This window comes from Homalodisca vitripennis, chromosome 7, assembly GCF_021130785.1.
Source record: "Homalodisca vitripennis isolate AUS2020 chromosome 7, UT_GWSS_2.1, whole genome shotgun sequence".
NCBI classification, from domain to species: Eukaryota; Metazoa; Arthropoda; class Insecta; order Hemiptera; family Cicadellidae; genus Homalodisca; species Homalodisca vitripennis.
In genome coordinates, this window is record NC_060213.1 from 22,028,076 (window position 1) to 22,050,072 (window position 21,997).

Below are 21,997 nucleotides of genomic sequence, written 5' to 3' on the forward strand. Positions count from 1 at the left end.
TCATGACTTAATATTGTTTTAGAATATTTTATCAATACATTATTTATCTAATTTATAGTCTCCTGGTTTAGTCAAGAATCATCATACTTGCTTGCCTCAGAACAGATGTTTTAGTATCCACACCACAGTGATACAACCTTTATAGGCTGGTTCAGTGAGAAGGGCACAACAATACGGTTCTCCGAATTTGTCGTGTAATTGAAAAACTAGTGAAGATACGGTTAAATACAAGTACAGGTTTGAGTGACATATTAGCATACATATGTAACAAAACATTGTATCACCATGTTAAAATAACAATTGAAACTGTTAAATGAATCTAAATTTAATTCTTGTTTAGTTTCTTATAAATTAATCTACACTGAACTATATTAGAAATGCCTTTTAATAATTTTAAACAATGCTGCCAACACAAAATAAGCCAAAAAACATGCAGCTGGATAATTTAACTTCTTTGTATACTGAAAAGTAATTAATAAATTATTTTGTTTATTAACTTGCTTCAAACAATCATCATTATTTCCTTCACAATTTGAGGACAGATTTTCTTCACATTGTAAAAAATTACATAAGACAGTAAACTATAAAAAACACAAGTTTGTTTTCTTATGCACACATTTGTACAAGACAAAATTTTATATTGTGACAATTCTGTATTAACTTATTGAGCCAATAAACAAAACCATTTAGTAAAAATATGTATGACACATCATAGTAAATAAATAGTTTGGCTAATTTGTCAGATACCTAACTATTAGTTTACTCATTCCATAACATACATTGATCAAATACCAGAGCGTTGTGACACGTGTAAGTCAGGAATCACAACCACCAAGTTGTGTGTCAACTTCACCAACTCTAAAACATGCACTTAACCCTTTGCACTCCTCAGTCCCTAAGAGGTGGACATGGTGCTTTACCTGTTGCACTCTGTGAATTCTCAGCGCAGCTGTGTCCGTACACTCCTCAGTCCACTTCTTATGGCCCAAGGTCATGTTCTCTACTACACTGAATATAGATGGTGCCAGATGTCTGTTCCACTCTGACATGTTATTTACAATCACAACAACAGGTGATTTTAAAGGGGCATTTTAAAAGGACAATTTTAAATGATTGTTTTATGCTAAAGCGTTGCTTTCATTTTTCTCTTATTGATTATTTAATATATTTTGCATGGATTTAAAAATCAAAGTCTTAGATACATTTCTTTAAAGGTAAAAAGCAAAATTACTACAAGCAAATCCACAGATATAAGTAGTTAATTCTAAGGCAAATTTTAATATATATATATAGGTGTTTGAAAAGTCTGGGTACGGCTTAATATTTTACAAACCATAGCAGATAACATCTATAAACTTTGCACAGTGTCGTATGGCTATGTAAACTATTTTTCCTTGCTATTACCATGACATGCCAACCATGGGGGGACGACCCACAGAAGAAAACATGGAAACCTTAAATTATTTAGAACTACGTCATCAAACTGTGACAAAATATCTGAACGAAAATAACATACAAGCAAAAACAAGAATCTCATTGGTTGTCACAACAACGATAGCTCACTGGAAGGTAATTGTTTGGGTTTGTTTAAATAGTCATGAGTCACCCAGCTGATAATTGCCAGCTGAGTTTCAGCGGGCAATCATCTTACAAAACAGACTTCAAAAATATTATTTCATATTTATTACTGCTGTTTTACATTAAATAAGTGGCATAAAAATTAATAAAACTATTTAAAAAATATTTTATTCATCTATAGTCTAGTCATCAATAGAAAGGGTTATTTTATTTTGTATTTTAAGAAACAGATAAATAACATTTCCCCCCAAAAATTGTACAATCTTGTTGATTATATAGTTTAGAATCAGCCAAGATATGGCAGAACATTATATATATAACAGAATTATTTACAAAAAATGTAATATAGTTAAATGTCACTGTCCATAAGAGGTGGCCAGAGGAGTTTAGGAGCATTTTAGCATCGGCCACTACATATGGACAGACGAGTGCAACGACACGGCTCACAACAAAATATTCAGAGTTATAGAGGATATGACCTTGGGCCATAAGAGGTGGCCAGAGGAGTGCAAATCACAAGTACTGTCATGCGGACGGGGAGTGCAAAGGGTTAATAAAAAACAAAACACAATACTAATTATCATAACTGAACTACAGAATACAGGTCACGATACGCCTGCGTTCGTCGACCAACCACCTACGACTGTACACCCGATTTTAATATTTTTTAAATCTGATGCATATAATCTGAGTTTTACCGTACAACTGAAATAGTTCTCTGTGTAGACCTATTTTTATTGTTGGTATTTGTGATTTATTCAAAATTCATGAACCCTTTACAAATAACTGATAAGATTAATTTGCCTTGCAATAGCCAGACCTTATTACAGTACAGGATTTTGTACAATTTTCTAGGTGAGTCAAGTGAACTGCAGAAAGCCAGTGAAGGAAGGTAAGAAGGAGCTCCTGACTCTGAATTTCGATGCCATCATTGAGGACTTCTACATTCTCGGGACCGGCCTGGTTCAGACCATACACCTGAGTCCTAAGCATTCTCAGAAAATGGAACACACTTAGCGTAATTTTTTTGTACATTTTGTAAATAAATGTAATAAAAAGTAAGTTTTTTAATGTTACACATGCTCTGACTTTTCTCTCAGACCTAAAAAGTGTAAATTGTTTATTAAAAAGGTTATCTGCTCAACTGTTTAATATTAAAGGATGAAATAGAAAACTTCTTGGTGTGAAAACCTGAGATGTCGATGTGAAATCTTTTAAAGAATCAAACATTATAAATGCAACAATAATAAAAATTGTTTTGTTTACAGTATACAGAATGTTATGAGGGTTGCTCTTCAATAAATAAAAATTTACACATAATTTTTACAGCTTTTTAATTATATACATTTGAAAGAACAACTCTTAAAATATTATATTTTTCTATTTAGCTATTTTTCATTTAGATTTAAGCACTTATCGTACCTAGGAACAAGCTTTTCGAGACCTATTGAGTAAAATTCTGCCACCTACGCACATAACTGATAGCGGCAGTATTCGTAGCGATGAAATGCAACCCCACTACATAGATTGTCTTTTTTTGTTTGACACTGACATAAGAAACCCAAGATCCATCACCAGTGGGTAACAATTTTTTGATGAGGTCATGGGTCCGCAAGCAAACAGCCACTTCGCTTTTGCTATCCATAGCAAAATATGAACACAAATTTGCAAACTTGAGATGCAATTATAGTGCATTACTAACTAATGTTGGTAATAAAGCTTCAATGCGGATACTTAGTCACTGTTTTCAATGACTTACATAATAATCAGTAAATAAGACTAAAATAACTGTAAATCAAAACTAAAATAAAAAAATGATTTAAATCAGGATCACCTGTAAGAAAATATTTATATTGAAAATTTTGATTTTTAGATGCAAGCAGCAACATGAAAGATGTAAGTTTATAAAATGGTTATATAAGAAAGTCACCTTTAATCTTAAAACTACCCGTCACTTTTTCTAAAATGTCTATAGATTTTCTTAATTATTGTAAGCTTTTTTAAAAATAACTGAGAATATAACATTTGATACAACAATAGTTTTCTATATAGGTTTTTCAGCTAAAGCCAGATTTTAATTGTGCTTATCTCATTTCAAAAATATTAAAAAAAGTAATTGTATTTTTTTATTCAAAACAGTTTTCAATGTTTCTGTTACCTCAAAAGTATGGACCTGAAAATAAGAAACCAAAATATCCAAAATGTACTAAATTTCATGTACTGGTTAGATTAGTAATAAATTTAAAACATACTATTCTTACACAAAAGAGAAAATATGTTTTAATTGTATTTAGCCTGGCAACAAAAATGAGGCAACTTGTAAAAATAATGCAAAAAGTAAAAACAATGACTTTTAATCAACTTATTTTTGGGTTTTATATAAAATAAAAATATCTGCTACAAGAATAAGACAATATCCATAATATTTGGCTTATTTCGGCACTAAAAAGCTCAATGCATGGCATTGGCCATGTCTTAGACTTTGTGGCGTCACAAGAGAATAAAATGTGAGTCAGTACCATATGGTATCGATGGCATAGAAAGGAAAGATTTGGTACCAATGATACCGAACAGCAGCTCCAGGAAAAGCCATTATAGAGAACTTTTTAGCACTTTACCTGGTAAAACAAGACATCCTTTAAATTATATTTGAACAAGTCTCCGATATTTCAGTTATAAATAAGACCTAAATGTATTTACTACTTTGGTGTAAAAACTGGTTGTGAATTGTTTTAAAACTGGATAATGCATTTATTGAAAGTTTATTAAAATGTGTAATATTTGGTTGGTTTGAGAGAACTATTTTCCTTGTTCCATTAACAGAACTTCCAGCTGCTATCAGCTGTTCTGGAAGCAGACGGTCTTTACAAAGGTGAACTCATGAATGCCGAAGTGAGCTCCCTCGCGGCCGAAGCCAGACTGTTTGATGCCCCCGAAGGCCACTTGAGGGCAGGAGAGCTGCGCACCGTTGACCCCCACCATGCCCACCTCCAGTCTCCGAGCCACTCGCCACATCTGCTCCATATCTTGTGTGAAGAAGTATCCGGCCAGACCCTGTGTCGTGTCGTGTGCCAACGTGATCGCCTCTTCTTCAGTATCAAACCTGGAAACAATAGTGGTTTTGTTACATCAAAATCATATAAACGGAAACACGTCGAAACTTAAAAGGCCAAAAGGATGAAAGTGAGAGTAATGAATGATGTCAAATTTACTGACTCCAAATACCAGTTTTGTTTAGTTCATTTGAAGCCCACAAATTTGATGGGTGGCACTTATTGAAGCCTGTCACTAGCTACGTGTCGAATATCCCTGGGTATACAAATCGTATCTCACCAGCAAGTTTGCTTAGATGGACATGCACTTAACTTTGCACAGCGTAGTTCTGATGATTGTCTGGTTTCCTCTAGTAGAATTGATACTGCTGGCCTGGAAAAACTATAATAGATTTCTTTTAAGCAACCCAGATATTTTACTAAAAAATTTTGGAATTCTAAATATCACACATATATAAGTTTGTATTGTAAGACACAGTTTTCACATGGCAGCTGGGCATGGTACTGGACCTTTAAATGTTACCTGTATGTGGTAGATGTGATCTCTTATTTATAAGAGGCATTTGATTCAGATTTGGACGAATTGCTAACGATCATTATCTCTGATTCCAAGGGAGAGAGATAATGATCGTTAGCAATTCGTTAAAAATATTCCTAATTGTAAGGATTGATTCACCATTCAGCAGGTATTCTGGAAATAGTAATTCTCCGTTATCACAAGTTTCATATTTAACCGGTTTAGTACGGGTAGCAGTAAACTAGGAATGCTATAACTGGGGAAATTATCGATAGCAACTCTAGAAAGGTATCTTACGGAATGCACACCACGACGGGACCGAATATCTCCTGTGAGAGTATGTCCATGTTGGAGTGAACACGGGTGAGGAGGGTAGGCTCGTAGTAGAGGGGACCACAGTAGTTGGCTGGCCTTCCCCCTATGTGGAGTTTGGCTCCCTTCGTTACAGCATCCTCCACCAGCCGTTTCACCTGCAGCAGTTGAATACAGTTGTTGGAAGCTCAGATAGACTTTATATAAGACTGATCAAATTTCTAACTTCTGAAAATATCTTAACTTAGCATATATTAAGCACTGTGTTTGATTCAGTGTTACAATATTATTACTTGGACATTTGGATAAGGTTTAATATTAAATATTGTGGTTGTAATTATGAAATTACAAAGCAGTTTAGTATTATATTAGCTTTTTCATAAGATGAAAGTTTTGTGAAGAGTAGTTTTTAAACATTAAAACCTCTTGATTTGCTCATTAGTTTACAGTTTGAGGTGTTTATTTGATTTGTTCTTAAGTAACCAAAATGATCAAATACCGTGACAATGTCACAGTTTCTGATTCATCTGCTGTCTCAAGCCCAAATTTCTATTCACTTCTGCAATATCACGCACCATGATCTTATGGAGTAGCCATTACTTTCTAGTGAAATATGTGTAAAATGTCTGGTACTATCCAGAAGTTACTCTGTCCTATATACAATTTGTTATCAGGGTATAAAAGTCAGTAAATAAGTACTATAACTAGAAGAAGTTAAAGTTAGTATTTACAAGTGATCACGTGATCTGAGGTTGAATTTAGGTGTATCTCAAGGGATGTATTTTTTGTCAGAAGTACTGCCACCGAAGGCCAGGGTCATTTCAGATCGTGCTTTCACAATCTCAGAACATGTACCGGATTGTCCAACTTTTCCGACGTCAGATCACGTTGGGCGATCTGATATGTGACTTTTGAGGTCGGGAAAGTACTGTTCAGAAATGCCCCTGACATCAGTGCGGGCCTCAGTGGTGCCATTCCACACTTCTGAAAAAATACAAACACTCCTTCAGATAGTACGGAAAGTTCAGATCATGTGAGCACTCGTAAAGGTTAACTTTAACTTTTGTACTACTAGTAACATATTTATGATCACTTAATAAAAAGTAGAAGCTAGGGACAAAGTGGTCTCCGGATAATACTAAATTAGTGCCATATTGTAGCACAATTAATGTATATCAATTCTCTAGAAATTGCCTCACCTTAGTAAACTGGCCTTGGTTTATCAAAGGGCCAATGTTTGTTAAAGGGTCGAAGTTACTGCCGATCGTCAGGTCATACTTCATTCTCCACGTTAGTTGGTCAACAAACTTGCTGAAGAGTTTTCTGTGCACCAAAAAGCGATTAGGACTCACACAAACCTGAAAAAATTATTGTTCATTCTTGCACTGGTAGTTTTGTACCTGCCACATACAAACGTATTGAACCCATATTTGACACTTATGGAACAGAGGGTCATGTTCTACACCTAATTATGCTATAAAAGATTGTAATTTTCTTTGTGTCTTCCAGAAGGTTGAAACAGTTTAATAGAACTAATGGTGTTAATTAATATAATAACACAAGCATTCAGATAAATTAATAACTTCTTTTCTTTAATAGGTAGAAGAGAATCATTTGAATACATATAAGAAAGAATAACAGTAAAATATTTGTTGGAAAATATTGAATACATGGTCTCAGTAGGTAAGGAAAATTAGTAATTAGTTTTCCTGATAATAGTGAAAACTACTAAACAGTACCTGGCCACAGTTCCTGAACTTGCTAGTAAGAGCGGAGTTAACAGCGAGGTCCACGTCAGCTGAGGGGAACACTATGAAGGGAGAGTTGCCTCCCAGCTCTAGACTGAATGATGGTATTAACTACTAAACAGTACCTGGCCACAGTTCCTGAACTTGCTAGTAAGAGCGGAGTTAACAGCGAGGTCCACATCAGCTGAGGGGAACACTATGAAGGGAGAGTTGCCTCCCAGCTCTAGACTGAATGATGGTATTAACTACTAAACAGTACCTGACCACAGTTCCTGAACTTGCTAGTAAGAGCGGAGTTAACAGCGAGGTCCACGTCAGCTGAGGGGAACACTATGAAGGGAGAGTTGCCTCCCAGCTCTAGACTGAATGATGGTATTAACTACTAAACAGTACCTGGCCACAGTTCCTGAACTTGCTAGTAAGAGCGGAGTTAACAGCGAGGTCCACGTCAGCTGAGGGGAACACTATGAAGGGAGAGTTGCCTCCCAGCTCTAGACTGAATGATGGTATTAACTACTAAACAGTACCTGGCCACAGTTCCTGAACTTGCTAGTAAGAGCGGAGTTAACAGCGAGGTCCACGTCAGCTGAGGGGAACACTATGAAGGGAGAGTTGCCTCCCAGCTCTAGACTGAATGATGGTATTAACTACTAAACAGTACCTGGCCACAGTTCCTGAACTTGCTAGTAAGAGCGGAGTTAACAGCGAGGTCCACGTCAGCTGAGGGGAACACTATGAAGGGAGAGTTGCCTCCCAGCTCTAGACTGAATGATGGTATTAACTACTAAACAGTACCTGGCCACAGTTCCTGAACTTGCTAGTAAGAGCGGAGTTAACAGCGAGGTCCACGTCAGCTGAGGGGAACACTATGAAGGGAGAGTTGCCTCCCAGCTCTAGACTGAATGATGGTATTAACTACTAAACAGTACCTGGCCACAGTTCCTGAACTTGCTAGTAAGAGCGGAGTTAACAGCGAGGTCCACGTCAGCTGAGGGGAACACTATGAAGGGAGAGTTGCCTCCCAGCTCTAGACTGAATGATGGTATTAACTACTAAACAGTACCTGACCACAGTTCCTGAACTTGCTAGTAAGAGCGGAGTTAACAGCGAGGTCCACGTCAGCTGAGGGGAACACTATGAAGGGAGAGTTGCCTCCCAGCTCTAGACTGAATGATGGTATTAACTACTAAACAGTACCTGGCCACAGTTCCTGAACTTGCTAGTAAGAGCGGAGTTAACAGCGAGGTCCACGTCAGCTGAGGGGAACACTATGAAGGGAGAGTTGCCTCCCAGCTCTAGACTGAATGATGGTATTAACTACTAAACAGTACCTGACCACAGTTCCTGAACTTGCTAGTAAGAGCGGAGTTAACAGCGAGGTCCACGTCAGCTGAGGGGAACACTATGAAGGGAGAGTTGCCTCCCAGCTCTAGACTGAATGATGGTATTAACTACTAAACAGTACCTGGCCACAGTTCCTGAACTTGCTAGTAAGAGCGGAGTTAACAGCGAGGTCCACGTCAGCTGAGGGGAACACTATGAAGGGAGAGTTGCCTCCCAGCTCTAGACTGAATGATGGTATTAACTACTAAACAGTACCTGACCACAGTTCCTGAACTTGCTAGTAAGAGCGGAGTTAACAGCGAGGTCCACATCAGCTGAGGGGAACACTATGAAGGGAGAGTTGCCTCCCAGCTCTAGACTGAATGATGGTATTAACTACTAAACAGTACCTGGCCACAGTTCCTGAACTTGCTAGTAAGAGCGGAGTTAACAGCGAGGTCCACATCAGCTGAGGGGAACACTATGAAGGGAGAGTTGCCTCCCAGCTCTAGACTGAATGATGGTATTAACTACTAAACAGTACCTGGCCACAGTTCCTGAACTTGCTAGTAAGAGCGGAGTTAACAGCGAGGTCCACGTCAGCTGAGGGGAACACTATGAAGGGAGAGTTGCCTCCCAGCTCTAGACTGAATGATGGTATTAACTACTAAACAGTACCTGGCCACAGTTCCTGAACTTGCTAGTAAGAGCGGAGTTAACAGCGAGGTCCACGTCAGCTGAGGGGAACACTATGAAGGGAGAGTTGCCTCCCAGCTCTAGACTGAATGATGGTATTAACTACTAAACAGTACCTGGCCACAGTTCCTGAACTTGCTAGTAAGAGCGGAGTTAACAGCGAGGTCCACGTCAGCTGAGGGGAACACTATGAAGGGAGAGTTGCCTCCCAGCTCTAGACTGAATGATGGTATTAACTACTAAACAGTACCTGGCCACAGTTCCTGAACTTGCTAGTAAGAGCGGAGTTAACAGCGAGGTCCACGTCAGCTGAGGGGAACACTATGAAGGGAGAGTTGCCTCCCAGCTCTAGACTGAATGATGGTATTAACTACTAAACAGTACCTGGCCACAGTTCCTGAACTTGCTAGTAAGAGCGGAGTTAACAGCGAGGTCCACATCAGCTGAGGGGAACACTATGAAGGGAGAGTTGCCTCCCAGCTCTAGACTGAATGATGGTATTAACTACTAAACAGTACCTGGCCACAGTTCCTGAACTTGCTAGTAAGAGCGGAGTTAACAGCGAGGTCCACATCAGCTGAGGGGAACACTATGAAGGGAGAGTTGCCTCCCAGCTCTAGACTGAATGATGGTATTAACTACTAAACAGTACCTGGCCACAGTTCCTGAACTTGCTAGTAAGAGCGGAGTTAACAGCGAGGTCCACATCAGCTGAGGGGAACACTATGAAGGGAGAGTTGCCTCCCAGCTCTAGACTGAATGATGGTATTAACTACTAAACAGTACCTGGCCACAGTTCCTGAACTTGCTAGTAAGAGCGGAGTTAACAGCGAGGTCCACATCAGCTGAGGGGAACACTATGAAGGGAGAGTTGCCTCCCAGCTCTAGACTGAATGATGGTATTAACTACTAAACAGTACCTGGCCACAGTTCCTGAACTTGCTAGTAAGAGCGGAGTTAACAGCGAGGTCCACATCAGCTGAGGGGAACACTATGAAGGGAGAGTTGCCTCCCAGCTCTAGACTGAATGATGGTATTAACTACTAAACAGTACCTGGCCACAGTTCCTGAACTTGCTAGTAAGAGCGGAGTTAACAGCGAGGTCCACATCAGCTGAGGGGAACACTATGAAGGGAGAGTTGCCTCCCAGCTCTAGACTGAATGATGGTATTAACTACTAAACAGTACCTGGCCACAGTTCCTGAACTTGCTAGTAAGAGCGGAGTTAACAGCGAGGTCCACATCAGCTGAGGGGAACACTATGAAGGGAGATTTGCCTCCCAGCTCTAGACTGAATGATGGTATTAACTACTAAACAGTACCTGGCCACAGTTCCTGAACTTGCTAGTAAGAGCGGAGTTAACAGCGAGGTCCACATCAGCTGAGGGGAAGACTATGAAGGGAGAGTTGCCTCCCAGCTCTAGACTGAATGATGGTATTAACTACTAAACAGTACCTGGCCACAGTTCCTGAACTTGCTAGTAAGAGCGGAGTTAACAGCGAGGTCCACATCAGCTGATGGGAAGACTATGAAGGGAGAGTTGCCTCCCAGCTCTAGACTGAATGATGGTATTAACTACTAAACAGTACCTGGCCACAGTTCCTGAACTTGCTAGTAAGAGCGGAGTTAACAGCGAGGTCCACATCAGCTGATGGGAAGACTATGAAGGGAGAGTTGCCTCCCAGCTCTAGACTGAATGATGGTATTTACTACTAAACAGTACCTGGCCACAGTTCCTGAACTTGCTAGTAAGAGCGGAGTTAACAGCGAGGTCCACGTCAGCTGAGGGGAACACTATGAAGGGAGAGTTGCCTCCCAGCTCTAGACTGAGTCTTTTTACTGTATTGGCACACTGACTGTATAGCAGTTTGCCTACGTTCGTTGACCCTATAACAACAAGAAGTGCTGTATCTTGGCATATCGCCAACCTGATGTGAAATATCAATGTATTGTGATTAATTTTGTTAAGCAGAAAAGTCTAAAAACTTAATTATTTATTTATTATATATTTTAAGTTATAGGTTTGATTATACTCCTTACTCTACTATTATAATCAGAGGTGAATATAATTTACACCGTGTGAAACCAGTCATTCTATACTTAGGCCAAGGTTAACAGGCCAGAAATAAAGTATATTTTATTTTTAAATTGGTATTTTCATAAATATCCCAGTAGTTTCGGCAATGTCGAAGCATGATATTCAAGTTACAACACGCTTGTCTAAGTTATCTTGATTATTATTTCATTAATACGATTTTTAACATACCATACTAACAATGGACGTTTTTCTTCCAGTAGAAAGTATGGCCTAATGAAAGATAAAAACATACAATTCCGTAAATTAACTCTTTTAGCACCAGCATCCGATATATCGGACAGAGGTGGTCTAGCTTGAATGCCAAACTTCCGGTATATCGCAAATAACGAGAATTTATTGTAGCTGGCTTATAATATGTCCCAAATGCCATCAGGTTCGGTATAGCGATCTGTGAAGAAACGGGCTACATGCAAAAACAACAAACCTTCCAATTAGCATTGTATGTCGTCGTCGTTATCAGCTGTGAGACGACATTAGCTGGATTTGTTGTCGTATACTCTCAGTTATAACCTCGATTAGTTTGAACGGTTGTTTATTGTGCGATTTATTGTATCCTTCGTAAAGAAATGAGTAAGTGTAGTGAAAAGTCATCAGTGAGTGAAAACACTTTGATAAACAACATAGTCTTGTAGGTGATATTTTTGGTGCCAGTTATTTTTGCAACACAAAATTAATGTTAAACCAAATAGCTGTTTATATAAGATATAACATGACGTAAATATTATATTATATCCTATACCTTTTTGAAAAATTGGACAAGTTTCAGTGTTATTTTATTTTACTATGTTATAAATTCAAAAGACTATGTACAAGTATGTATCTGTACACTGTTACTGATATATTATGTTTGTGGAGACGTGGTTATGCAGCAATACAATGAATTGGATACATCTCCTGCAGTCAAGGTAAGTTCTTCAAATTTTGTTTGTAGATTATGTGTACAACAAAATGATTTCATTTTTCAGGGGCTACAAATTGTTTTCCATCCTTCATTATATGTTTAAATTTAAAAAACAAATGTTTTATGAACTGTAAAAGTTTTTGCTTCATGATGGCAGAATTACAGGCCTTGAGTTCTTCTGCTCTAAAAGAGCTTTTATCGGGGTTTTCCAATTTTTTTTGAATGTTGAATACTGGATTTTCTCCATAAATCATCCTAAATTACAGAATTTCTAGCATATTTTTGAGCTCTATTATCATATTTAGAATAAATGCATATTAGTGTTTGTTTGCTTTCATGTTTTTGTGGGTTAAATAACTGCATGTTCATTTTCCAATCGACGCGACGTTACTGGCCAAGCCGTTCCCACACATTCAGTTGTAACATAGCCTTGTCCGTTGGAAAGTAAAATAATAATAATAAACTTTAAAAATTATCGGAGATAATACAAACTAACTATTTCCAACAAATATATTTAATTAGCTGTTATATCAGAATGTTAAGTAGGTATAACTTAGTTTAATGAAAGTTACAATATTTTAGTAATATGAATATAATTTAATATTAAAACAAAACACTTTTGTTCCAGTGAAATTAAAAACCTTTTTTTATTACACTGCACAAACAACAGCTGTTTGTTTATTCTTAAATTGGCCCAAGAAGAGATTGATTTTCGTTATCTTATAACAGAGATCTAAAATCAGCTGGTGCACAATGCAAGTGTTTTAGTGCGCTGATATCAAGCTTTAGTAGAAGTAAATGCATAAAATATGTTAATATCACACTACTGTTATGTTGAGTTATTAGGTTATAAAAATTAAACAGATCGTGTAAGTTTTAAATTTTGTTTCCCGTATGAAAAAACAGAGTTTCACCACACAGAGCAAAATTGTCTAGGAGTTTAATCGTATTTTCGATCTCAGCTTCGTCTCGTTCGTGAAACACGATTGCGCAATAAAAGAACCGCTTTCGCTCTGTGAGATGAAAACTATTATTCTACTCTATACATTAAAAAAAAAATGTGTTTATCAATTAATATAACTTTGTATTACTCATCTGCATCTGTACGAACCTGTAAACGACACTGCTGCCACTGATGTGTGTTCACAGAAGACTTTACCGACACTCGGTGTTTTGAGGCGAGAGGATGTTATGACGTTAAACACCCCTTTGGGAAAGCCTGGAACCGAGCAGATTTGCACAATCTTGTTTTTTTTTTTAACTAGAAAAGCTTTAAATTAATGAAACTGATTGTAATGAATTGAAGATATGAAACTGCACCCTAGCCTACCTAACAGGTTATATGGGCAGGTATATTTTCAAGTTCAAGTTCAAAAGTTCTTTGTTAAAATCACTGAGATTTAATCGTCCGTCAATGTTAATAATTCAGAACACGGATTGAACTTAATAGCTTAATGTTTTATGCGGCATGTTCTGAGATTTCTAACTATTAATTGTCTACCATTCTCCTACAGTAGTGAAGTTTTTGCTATGCTACATTTTAGTCACAAGTTTATAGTGAGGGCAGTACTGAAAGGCAGATGATCCGTTGTCTATGAGTTTGTAACCGAGTATGTTTATTTCAGATTGGGGACCAGTGGGCCAATTGTTTAGTGTTGCTAATGGTCCTGTCTGAGCCAAAGTAGGAAATTCAGACAGCTCTAGATTGGGGCAGCAGAATCTGGTAATAAAACGGTTCTGTGTAGTCTTTTCAATTCCAGATCATAAGACGAAGATAGACTTGTATAGTTCCCAAATTCATCTTTGCGGAAGATGTATTTAGTCTCCAGATGTCTCCTGGGGAATGGTGTTACCTCGGGTTGGACTTTAAATGTACTTGGTCGATAATACTTTGAGAATTGTTTTGTTTCATAACTCGTTTTATTAGGGGTTTGTCCTTGTGAAAGCTGAGGCTGCTTGATTTCTCTGTACATTTTTGCTGGTGCGCTTTTTTCATGGAATGAGACAGTGTACCTTTAAATTTGTGGATGCTACGTAGATTCTAAAGTTTGAATAATTCATTATCATTATCTTTGGTCATCACAGCAACATGGTCCGAGAGGGTTGAAAAATATGCTTGGGCTCGAAATCCTTTTACGGGTGATGATGGAGTACAGCAATTTACAAAATACCTGAGGGTAGTCTAGGAGCACTTCACGGTTTGATTGGCGGATTGAATTTAGATCTCTAGTCTGGAATCACCCCTCAGCTGCATGGATACATTCTGCCTCTCTTGCTACCCGGATCGAGATTATTAACTGTATCTCAACAAGAATATGCAGAATAAGAATTGTATGGAATTTGGATGCCCATTACCAAACCAGTTGCTATACGCCGATGACTGTCCATCACTAATATAGAGTTGCATGTCGGTTGCATCAAACAGCATGGTATTGTATGCAACGTATACAGACAAGCTGTAGCTTTGTCCGAGACTGATTGGGCTATGATGTCTTCTACAGTTACAGGATGTCTTCTAACTACATAGTTAAATGTTTAATCTTTTAAGTGCTAAATCACTGCAACAGCCACATTCGGATACATATTCCTACTCCATCACTCAGAGAGTTCAAATTGTACTGTATGTGAAGGAAACAGGATTGTTCCAGACATTTGCCATCGTTCAGTGAAACAAAAAAATCCTGTTTCCTTCACAATCCTTCCATTGTCAAAAATAAACCTCAAACAAAGAATTGTATTGTACGAGTATATTCTACTGAGGTTAAAAAATGAACTTGGCCGTCACTTATTCCTCGTTAGGAAAACAATATTTGTGTTGAAAAGTTAAACATAGAAACTGTAATACATTTAAAATACTCTTCTACCGTATGACCTGTATCCACCGTAAGAAAGTCATCCTAAAATCACTCAAAAGTCTTGAGTTTTATAACCAAAAATTAATATCTGTAATTTATAGCAGATTAAAGAATACGTAGTAGATAAAGTATCTTTGATCACAGTTTTTACGTGTTTTGAATATTTTAAATGCAGATAAGTATAAATGTTCTAATTACACAGATCAGCTCTTTTGTGTTCAGATTTGTCAGTTCACTTGCGGTAAACAGTAGTTAGTTTGACAATCGTACCGGCTTGCTGAAGGGTAGAGGCCAAGGCCAGCGCTGTCAGAGGCGTGTCTTCCGCAGGCTTCACCACACAGCTACACCCAGCGGCCAGCGCTGCTGCAGCCTTCCGTAGTATCAGGGTGTGGGGGAAGTTCCACTTCCATGTAATACACAACGATTAGTTGCTGATTGTAAAGTAAAAATCTTACTTATCTAATGCAAATTTTAGATTGTGACTTGATTCGAAGTTACTAAATATATTCTCAAGCTGTGTATACATCTGGGTGCTGTTTCCAGTTGACTAGGAGCGTCTGATATAGACCTTTGAAAGAGCTAGACTATTATATCATTCAGTTCATACAACCGGACCAATACTAGACCACTGTAGGGAATAGTTGTACTGGTCACTAGGGTATGAATTAATACCCATTTCTAAGTAAGTTGAACTTGGCTTTTAAAAAAAGTATAAAGGGCATCCTCACTCCATTTACATTCACTCAATCATCTCATATTCATCCAATGTGACGCGCACTGTATTAAAAAGAATGGATAAATAAGTAATTGCGGGTAACGTATATTCCGTCGAATTGTTTGAACTGTGAGGTTTACACCTAACAGCTGTCTGAGCTTTAACAAAGGATTAAAACGTGAATATTCCAACTGTATAGAGTTTACACTTCTGTCTCTTTAGTATGCAATATAATTTCTTTTGTTTGATTAATTTGGTTTACATTTTGTATTCTTTATCTATACAACTCAACGAGCTAGTTACACTGAGTGTAGAAGATGACGTAGAATCGGGCGATTGCTCCCTATTGGCCGAGACAATTTAAAATACCCCTCTAGGCTGTAATGTTATCACGTGACACCACCTGATAGGACATCATCGCAGCTCTCGTTCCAAAATGTGCATCCCACGTGTGGTAGACAAGGGCTCGTACCTCGTTTGTGCCGGGAATGTGTCTCGTAAAACTCTTTTTAACTATGTAATGTAACTGTGTAATTCAACACACAAGGTGTGGGTATTATCTTGAGAACCTCCTGAACCCGCTTTAGATTGCGTGCGTGTGCATGTGTGCGTGCATGCGTGCGGCCCTTGATTATGGATCAAGACATCACACTTCGGGGAGTGCCACCATTTCTCTATTCAACCCCTTTTCCTATTATATTTTCCCTTTCTATCCAAGTTTGTTTAATTTGTTGTCTCTAAAATGTAAACTTACTCTAAACAACATTCATTGCCCTCCCAATCGGTTTCTTTATTATATACATGATTCAGTAACGTAGCTGTTATGAATATCTCATTTAAATTTCAGAGAGTCTTGTAGAGAAACCTTCAACAAATTTACTCTGCCAAGTCTCTACATTTTCGAAACAACTCTGCCTGTGAACACCCTCACAGGCAGGTGTTCATTTCATCAACAAGCTGGCCAATTTTATAAAGAATGCCGCGACACCCAATGTGCTAAAAGTCGTTTGAAACGCTTTTTAGCGTCACAAGCATTTTATAATGTTACCGAGGTTTTTGGTATTTGATTGGGAGATCACCCAATCAGGAGATTGACTTCGGCGCTGTAGGTGGAAAATTGACAATGGATGAAGGATGAATGAATTTTGAATCGTATGTGTGAGTGTGATCCTGATGTGGTAAGAATGTACAAATCTTTAGCTCTGAACTCGAATTGACTTTTGCTATACATGTGCTACATCATGTCTTCGCAATAAATATTGATTGATTGAACAGTATCAATAACAATAAACAAATTTGTATCCTTATGTACAGTGTGCAGAATATGAATGGTGGAAACTGATTAACAAAGTAGAAATAGGAGAGTAATACATTTTAGCTTTTCAACAATAAAAAAAAACACGATATTAAGTAGAGGATGTTTATTAGACTAATAAAGTTTGCCTTAGAGATTTTATTTTCTGTGTGTTGTCCCCGCCCCTCCCAGAAGAGCCAATTCCTGAGTGTTTCAGCATCCCCTCCCCAAATAAAATCCCGTAGTCCTTGGTTGAGACAAACCTTAAATTTAAACTGGTATTGAAAATGTTTGTTGTTCACTGCAATAAACACATAACAGGACCAAATGACTATCGACCAACTATTTAAATACTAATAATATTGATAACAATACTTATGTAATCAAAGTGTTGACCAGCTGAAGTGAATACGCTTACCGGAGTTATCAGGGCGACAACTCCAACCGGCTCTCTCAGGTAAAAATACTGTTTGGTGTTGTCACCACTCGTCATTGTTTCTCCCTGCAACAATACCGAACTCACTATTATCAATAATACATATTTTAAACAAAAATTCAACATTTTAAAAAGAATTTTCCATTAAATTAAGTTTACAGACACATTTAAAGCCCACTAGGTCTGAAGTTATGTTGTTTTAAGCTTCTAAAGTTATGTAATACATTATATTTTTCATTTTGCTATTACTGGTTTTGTTCTCGACTGGTATTACTGCTTATCGTTTGTACACCAAAAGTGGAAAATCCTGTAACAATTCTGGTAACCTCCATCGTCGAAATTAATCTTTGAAGAAAGCGATTTGACTACATCTACTTCCTGGCGCACCATTGGACATCTGTTATCGTGGATGTGATTATATTATTAATAACACAACCACAGACGAGAAAATATGAAACGTGTGCACTGAATATTATTTCTTAACAATATTGGAAATGGTCTAAATTTACAAAAAATAAAAGATTGATGCATAATACTAAAAGAACCGGATTAAACAGATTAAAAACATGGGTCTGACCACTAGATCTTTTCTCCAAGTTTGTGCCTTAGCCGTTGGCGTGTGCAAACTGGATACGGAAATAGAATTTTCATCCACATAAAAGAAATCATTTAGATCAGTCATAGCCCTGAAATACCATGGTGTATGGTTCAAGATTGTGCTGTTAGAAAATACCTTAATACAAGAACATATTGAATAAATAATTTTTCAATTAACGTAGTAGCTCTTGGAATACTATTACTGTAGGTTGCAAAACACGGAGTACTGTAATATTTGTACAATACCATGATTCTTGTTGCCTCCCCGGCGAACATCTCCACGAAGGCATTGCCGTAAGCCACTTCCGCTACAGCCTCCTGGAGAGGTTTCCCGGACTCCAGTGCTATAACTCGGGCGATCTCCAGCGTGTTCAGCTCCAGGATGTCGAACCATCGTCTGAGCAGAGCGGCTCGCTCCTGTACCAGGCAAACATCCGTGCTCACTCCTCAACAGTTTTAAAAATTAAGTTGAAATTCTGATATTTGAAGCCAATATTTACGGTTTCTTCCTTGCCTGTATAACATTAGTATTTCCGTGTAACAAAAAATAAATAATAAATATTGAAAATATCCCAACAGTAATAGATATATAATCTCCTAGATAAACGACTTTAGACAAATAAGCCAGTTAATATTTTTTAAAGTTTGAATGCCAAGAAAATTATCATAACAAGATAAGAGCCTGGTTTCTCAGTAAAGCATGTGTAGGAGCTTTAGTGTGGTCTAATCAGAATTGTTTGAAACATTTTTTTTGTTCTCTTAGGACGAGGACCTTATACATTGCACTTAGTCCTTTAAGGACCTTAGCGCTGCTTCCGGAGTGACAGGATATTCAGGATGGGTAAGGTTGGGGAACAGGTGCCGCCTCCTATGGAGATCCATGTGGAATAATTAGGGCACTAATCTCAAAGTCATGTCCCCCGGAAGGAGGGGAGATCAGCTCTGAACCAGCCTCTGAAAGCAGGCAGGGGTTGACACACCCTTGTTGAGGTTAACAAGAACCTCTGATATTTAGAGAACGAACCCCACCAACTCCAACAGCCATCGTCCGCAGTGGACTAGACCTATCGAATTACTCTTGCTTTCCAGAATCTCAACATTTGAGGTTAGTGATGTGCCGCTCCTGGACACCCAATAAGGTTGCCCACATTTAAGTGACACATCAGTTTTTGCTGTTCCCAGTGGTAGGTTCAACTGGAAGGTGTAAACCAGCCAGAAGTGATCTGCTGGATTATGTTTAAAACATTACCTTAGTTTGTGATGCATTAGTCAACAGAAACTTTTAAATACATCATTATTAAATAGCTTTTACCCGGATATGATAAAATCATTTGAAGGATGTGTTGGACAGCCTCAGTTTACTCAGTATCCCAAGTACTTCTAAGATCAGATAAGACCAGTGAAGAAGTACACTATTGAACTCTAGATTTCATCATGCTGAGGTTCAAGGCCAGACCTCGTGTTTTGATTGCATTGATGGGAAGCTCGACAGTTTGAGTCAACATGGATTATAGGAAGGAATGTTAAATTAAAGAAGTCTTTACATCTAAACATAAGAAATCCATCGTCCCTAAAGTTCTCAGTACGGTTTTCAGTTACAAGTTTCCAGGTCTATTTGAGCGAAATGGGATGATTTGTTAAGAGCTTCATCGTGTCGATTTATGGGTAAAAGTTTCACTTTGAAAGAGTCTGTTGTTGATGTGGAATCACAATACATTCCAAATAGATGCTCTATTACACAGTGAAATAGAACTAGAAGGTCAATATGGATTAGTAGTTGGGTATCTAAAGAAAGAAAAACAGTTTCCACTTGGGGTAGGGTGGTTGGAAAATGATTTTCATTATTTGTTATTAGTTTGTTACGTTTATTTAGACAGGACTCTGAGGTACTACCAAACATGTAGGTTTTGAGGGAGGACGACATTTTGATAACAATAAAAACACTTGAACTAAAGTGAATAGAAATCTCTGGAAGTATTTTAAATCTGTTCAAAAGTAAAATTGCATGTGTTAAAGTTGACTTGTTATAACCATGTAAAGTAAACAATGTACGGTCAGAAGGTTGGGGTCTCAGGGTGCGTCTGAACAGCGTCTCTTCTGATTGATTGTATTGTGTTCAATGCTACGAGGATCTCTTCAGTACTGTATCGACAAGTAGCTGAATGTTAGTAATACATCAAAATAGATTTGGTCCCACCCAGATTTAAAGTCATGGGATGTTTAGTAAGGAGGGAATATTAACGAAGATCTGAGAACACTCGTTGTAGGTCCGTTGTTTGTCAACTTTTGTCCTTCCTTCTGAGGAACTGTTTCACTTACCTTGGAAGCTACGGAGCTCCAGTTCTTGAAGGCAATGGAGGCTGCCTTGATGGCGTCTACGGCGTCCACAGCGTCCATGTCCGGTACGGCAGCGATCTCGGAGCCATTACTGGGAGTGAACACGGAGAACGTCATCTGGCTGCGCGCTTCTACCCATTCGCCATTTATAAAAGCTCTGTTCTGCACTAACGGGAAGAACTCGTGATCTTTGTCCTTCTTCGTCGTAGAGCAGAGCTGAGGTACCAAGAAAATGATGAACAAAACACACCGACATCTGAGCACAATGTGAACTGTTGGCTTCACAAACGGTTGATACCATTCAGTATGACAGCTCTAGATTGTAAAGATTAGAGTTCAGATCAGCTGATTTGATACTGATAATGAAACTACGTTCACATTAAACGGTGTCTATAGTTTGCCAGTTTTATCTGTATAGTTAGTGAAAAATAAATACATTTAACCATTGACACCTACTCCTATTGTTTGTTTAAGTTTAAAGCAAATGTTACTTTTATGGAATCGAAATAACATTTTATTATTAATTTTTTTATTTATTAGTGGATGTTTGTCACCGATGAAAGTAACAAACTAAGTATTTTAATAATAAATAAAAGTTTTTTTACACTTCGGTAAAGTTTAATATTTTTGGTTTAAGCTAATAATTTAGTTCTAAAATCTCTAACTAAATTTACTGAAATAACTTATTTAACCTTTCCCTATGAAAGTAATTAAATATAAATTTATTGGAAACGCATTCTCCTAAATTATTTCCCATAATTATTGAAGAAGTGGAAGGATATACATAAAGAGGGTATAATAGAGACAATCGTTACTGTTACATAATATTATGATGTTTTTTTTAGGACATTTGCATCGTGATACAAGAAATTAAAAGTACTACATTTCGAGATTGTTTAAGATTGTTGTGCGAATTAAAAAAAATACCTCTTAGAGTTTAGGATTTGTTTGTGTAATCCGAGTCTGTAAAGGGTGTAAATTGGTTCATAACTCAGGCCAACGCGATTCTCTTTGTAATACTTGATATATATATATAACATGGGACTAAAATTAAAGCCGAAATGAAGTGTTGCAAGATAACGCTGTCTTACACAATTTGTAAGAAAACACCTCTTAGAGTTTAGGATTTGTTTGTGTAATCCGAGCCTGTGTAAAGGGTTGTAAATTGGTACAAAACTCAAGCCAACGCGATTCTCTTTGTAATACTTGATAGATATAACATGGGACTAAAATTAAAGCCGAAATGAAGTGTTGCAAGATAACGCTGTCTTACACAATTTGTAAGAAAACACCTCTTAGAGTTTAGGATTTGTTTGTGTAATCCGAGCCTGTGTAAAGGGTGTAAATTGGTACAAAACTCAAGCCAACGCGATTCTCTTTGTAATACTTGATAGATATAACATGGGACTAAAATTAAAGCCGAAATGAAGTGTTACAAGATAATGCTGTCTTACACAATTTGTAAGAAAATACCTCTTAGAGTTTAGGATTTGTTTGTGTAATCCGAGTCTGAGTAAAGGGTGTAAATTGGTACAA

The 21,997-nt window shown here is 37.6% G+C and overlaps 3 protein-coding genes across 3 annotated transcripts in view; 1 reads left to right on the plus strand and 2 right to left on the minus strand.

Annotated features, from left to right (window-relative positions):
* LOC124366989 (nucleolar protein 6) overlaps positions 1–2,654 on the plus strand; it is a 28,406-nt gene extending 25,752 nt beyond the window's left edge. Inside the window, exon 20 of the mRNA XM_046823636.1 lies at positions 2,434–2,654. Coding sequence (XP_046679592.1) covers positions 2,434–2,595 — 162 coding nt within the window. The 3' untranslated portion in view covers positions 2,596–2,654. The remainder of the gene's footprint in view (positions 1–2,433) is intronic.
* LOC124366998 overlaps positions 1–21,997 on the minus strand; it is a 413,006-nt gene that overhangs the window by 329,067 nt on the left and 61,942 nt on the right. The gene's annotated exons all lie outside the window — the stretch shown is intronic.
* Positions 2,896–20,780, minus strand: LOC124366992 (succinate-semialdehyde dehydrogenase, mitochondrial-like). Its single transcript, XM_046823641.1, has 9 exons — positions 20,444–20,780; positions 18,371–18,541; positions 17,510–17,593; positions 15,353–15,485; positions 13,339–13,446; positions 10,952–11,115; positions 6,660–6,818; positions 5,446–5,618; positions 2,896–4,681 (listed from the first exon to the last, which is right to left on the minus strand). The coding sequence occupies exons 1-9, from the start codon at positions 20,576–20,578 to the stop codon at positions 4,417–4,419; spliced, it is 1,392 nt and encodes a 463-aa protein (XP_046679597.1). The 5' UTR covers positions 20,579–20,780; the 3' UTR covers positions 2,896–4,416.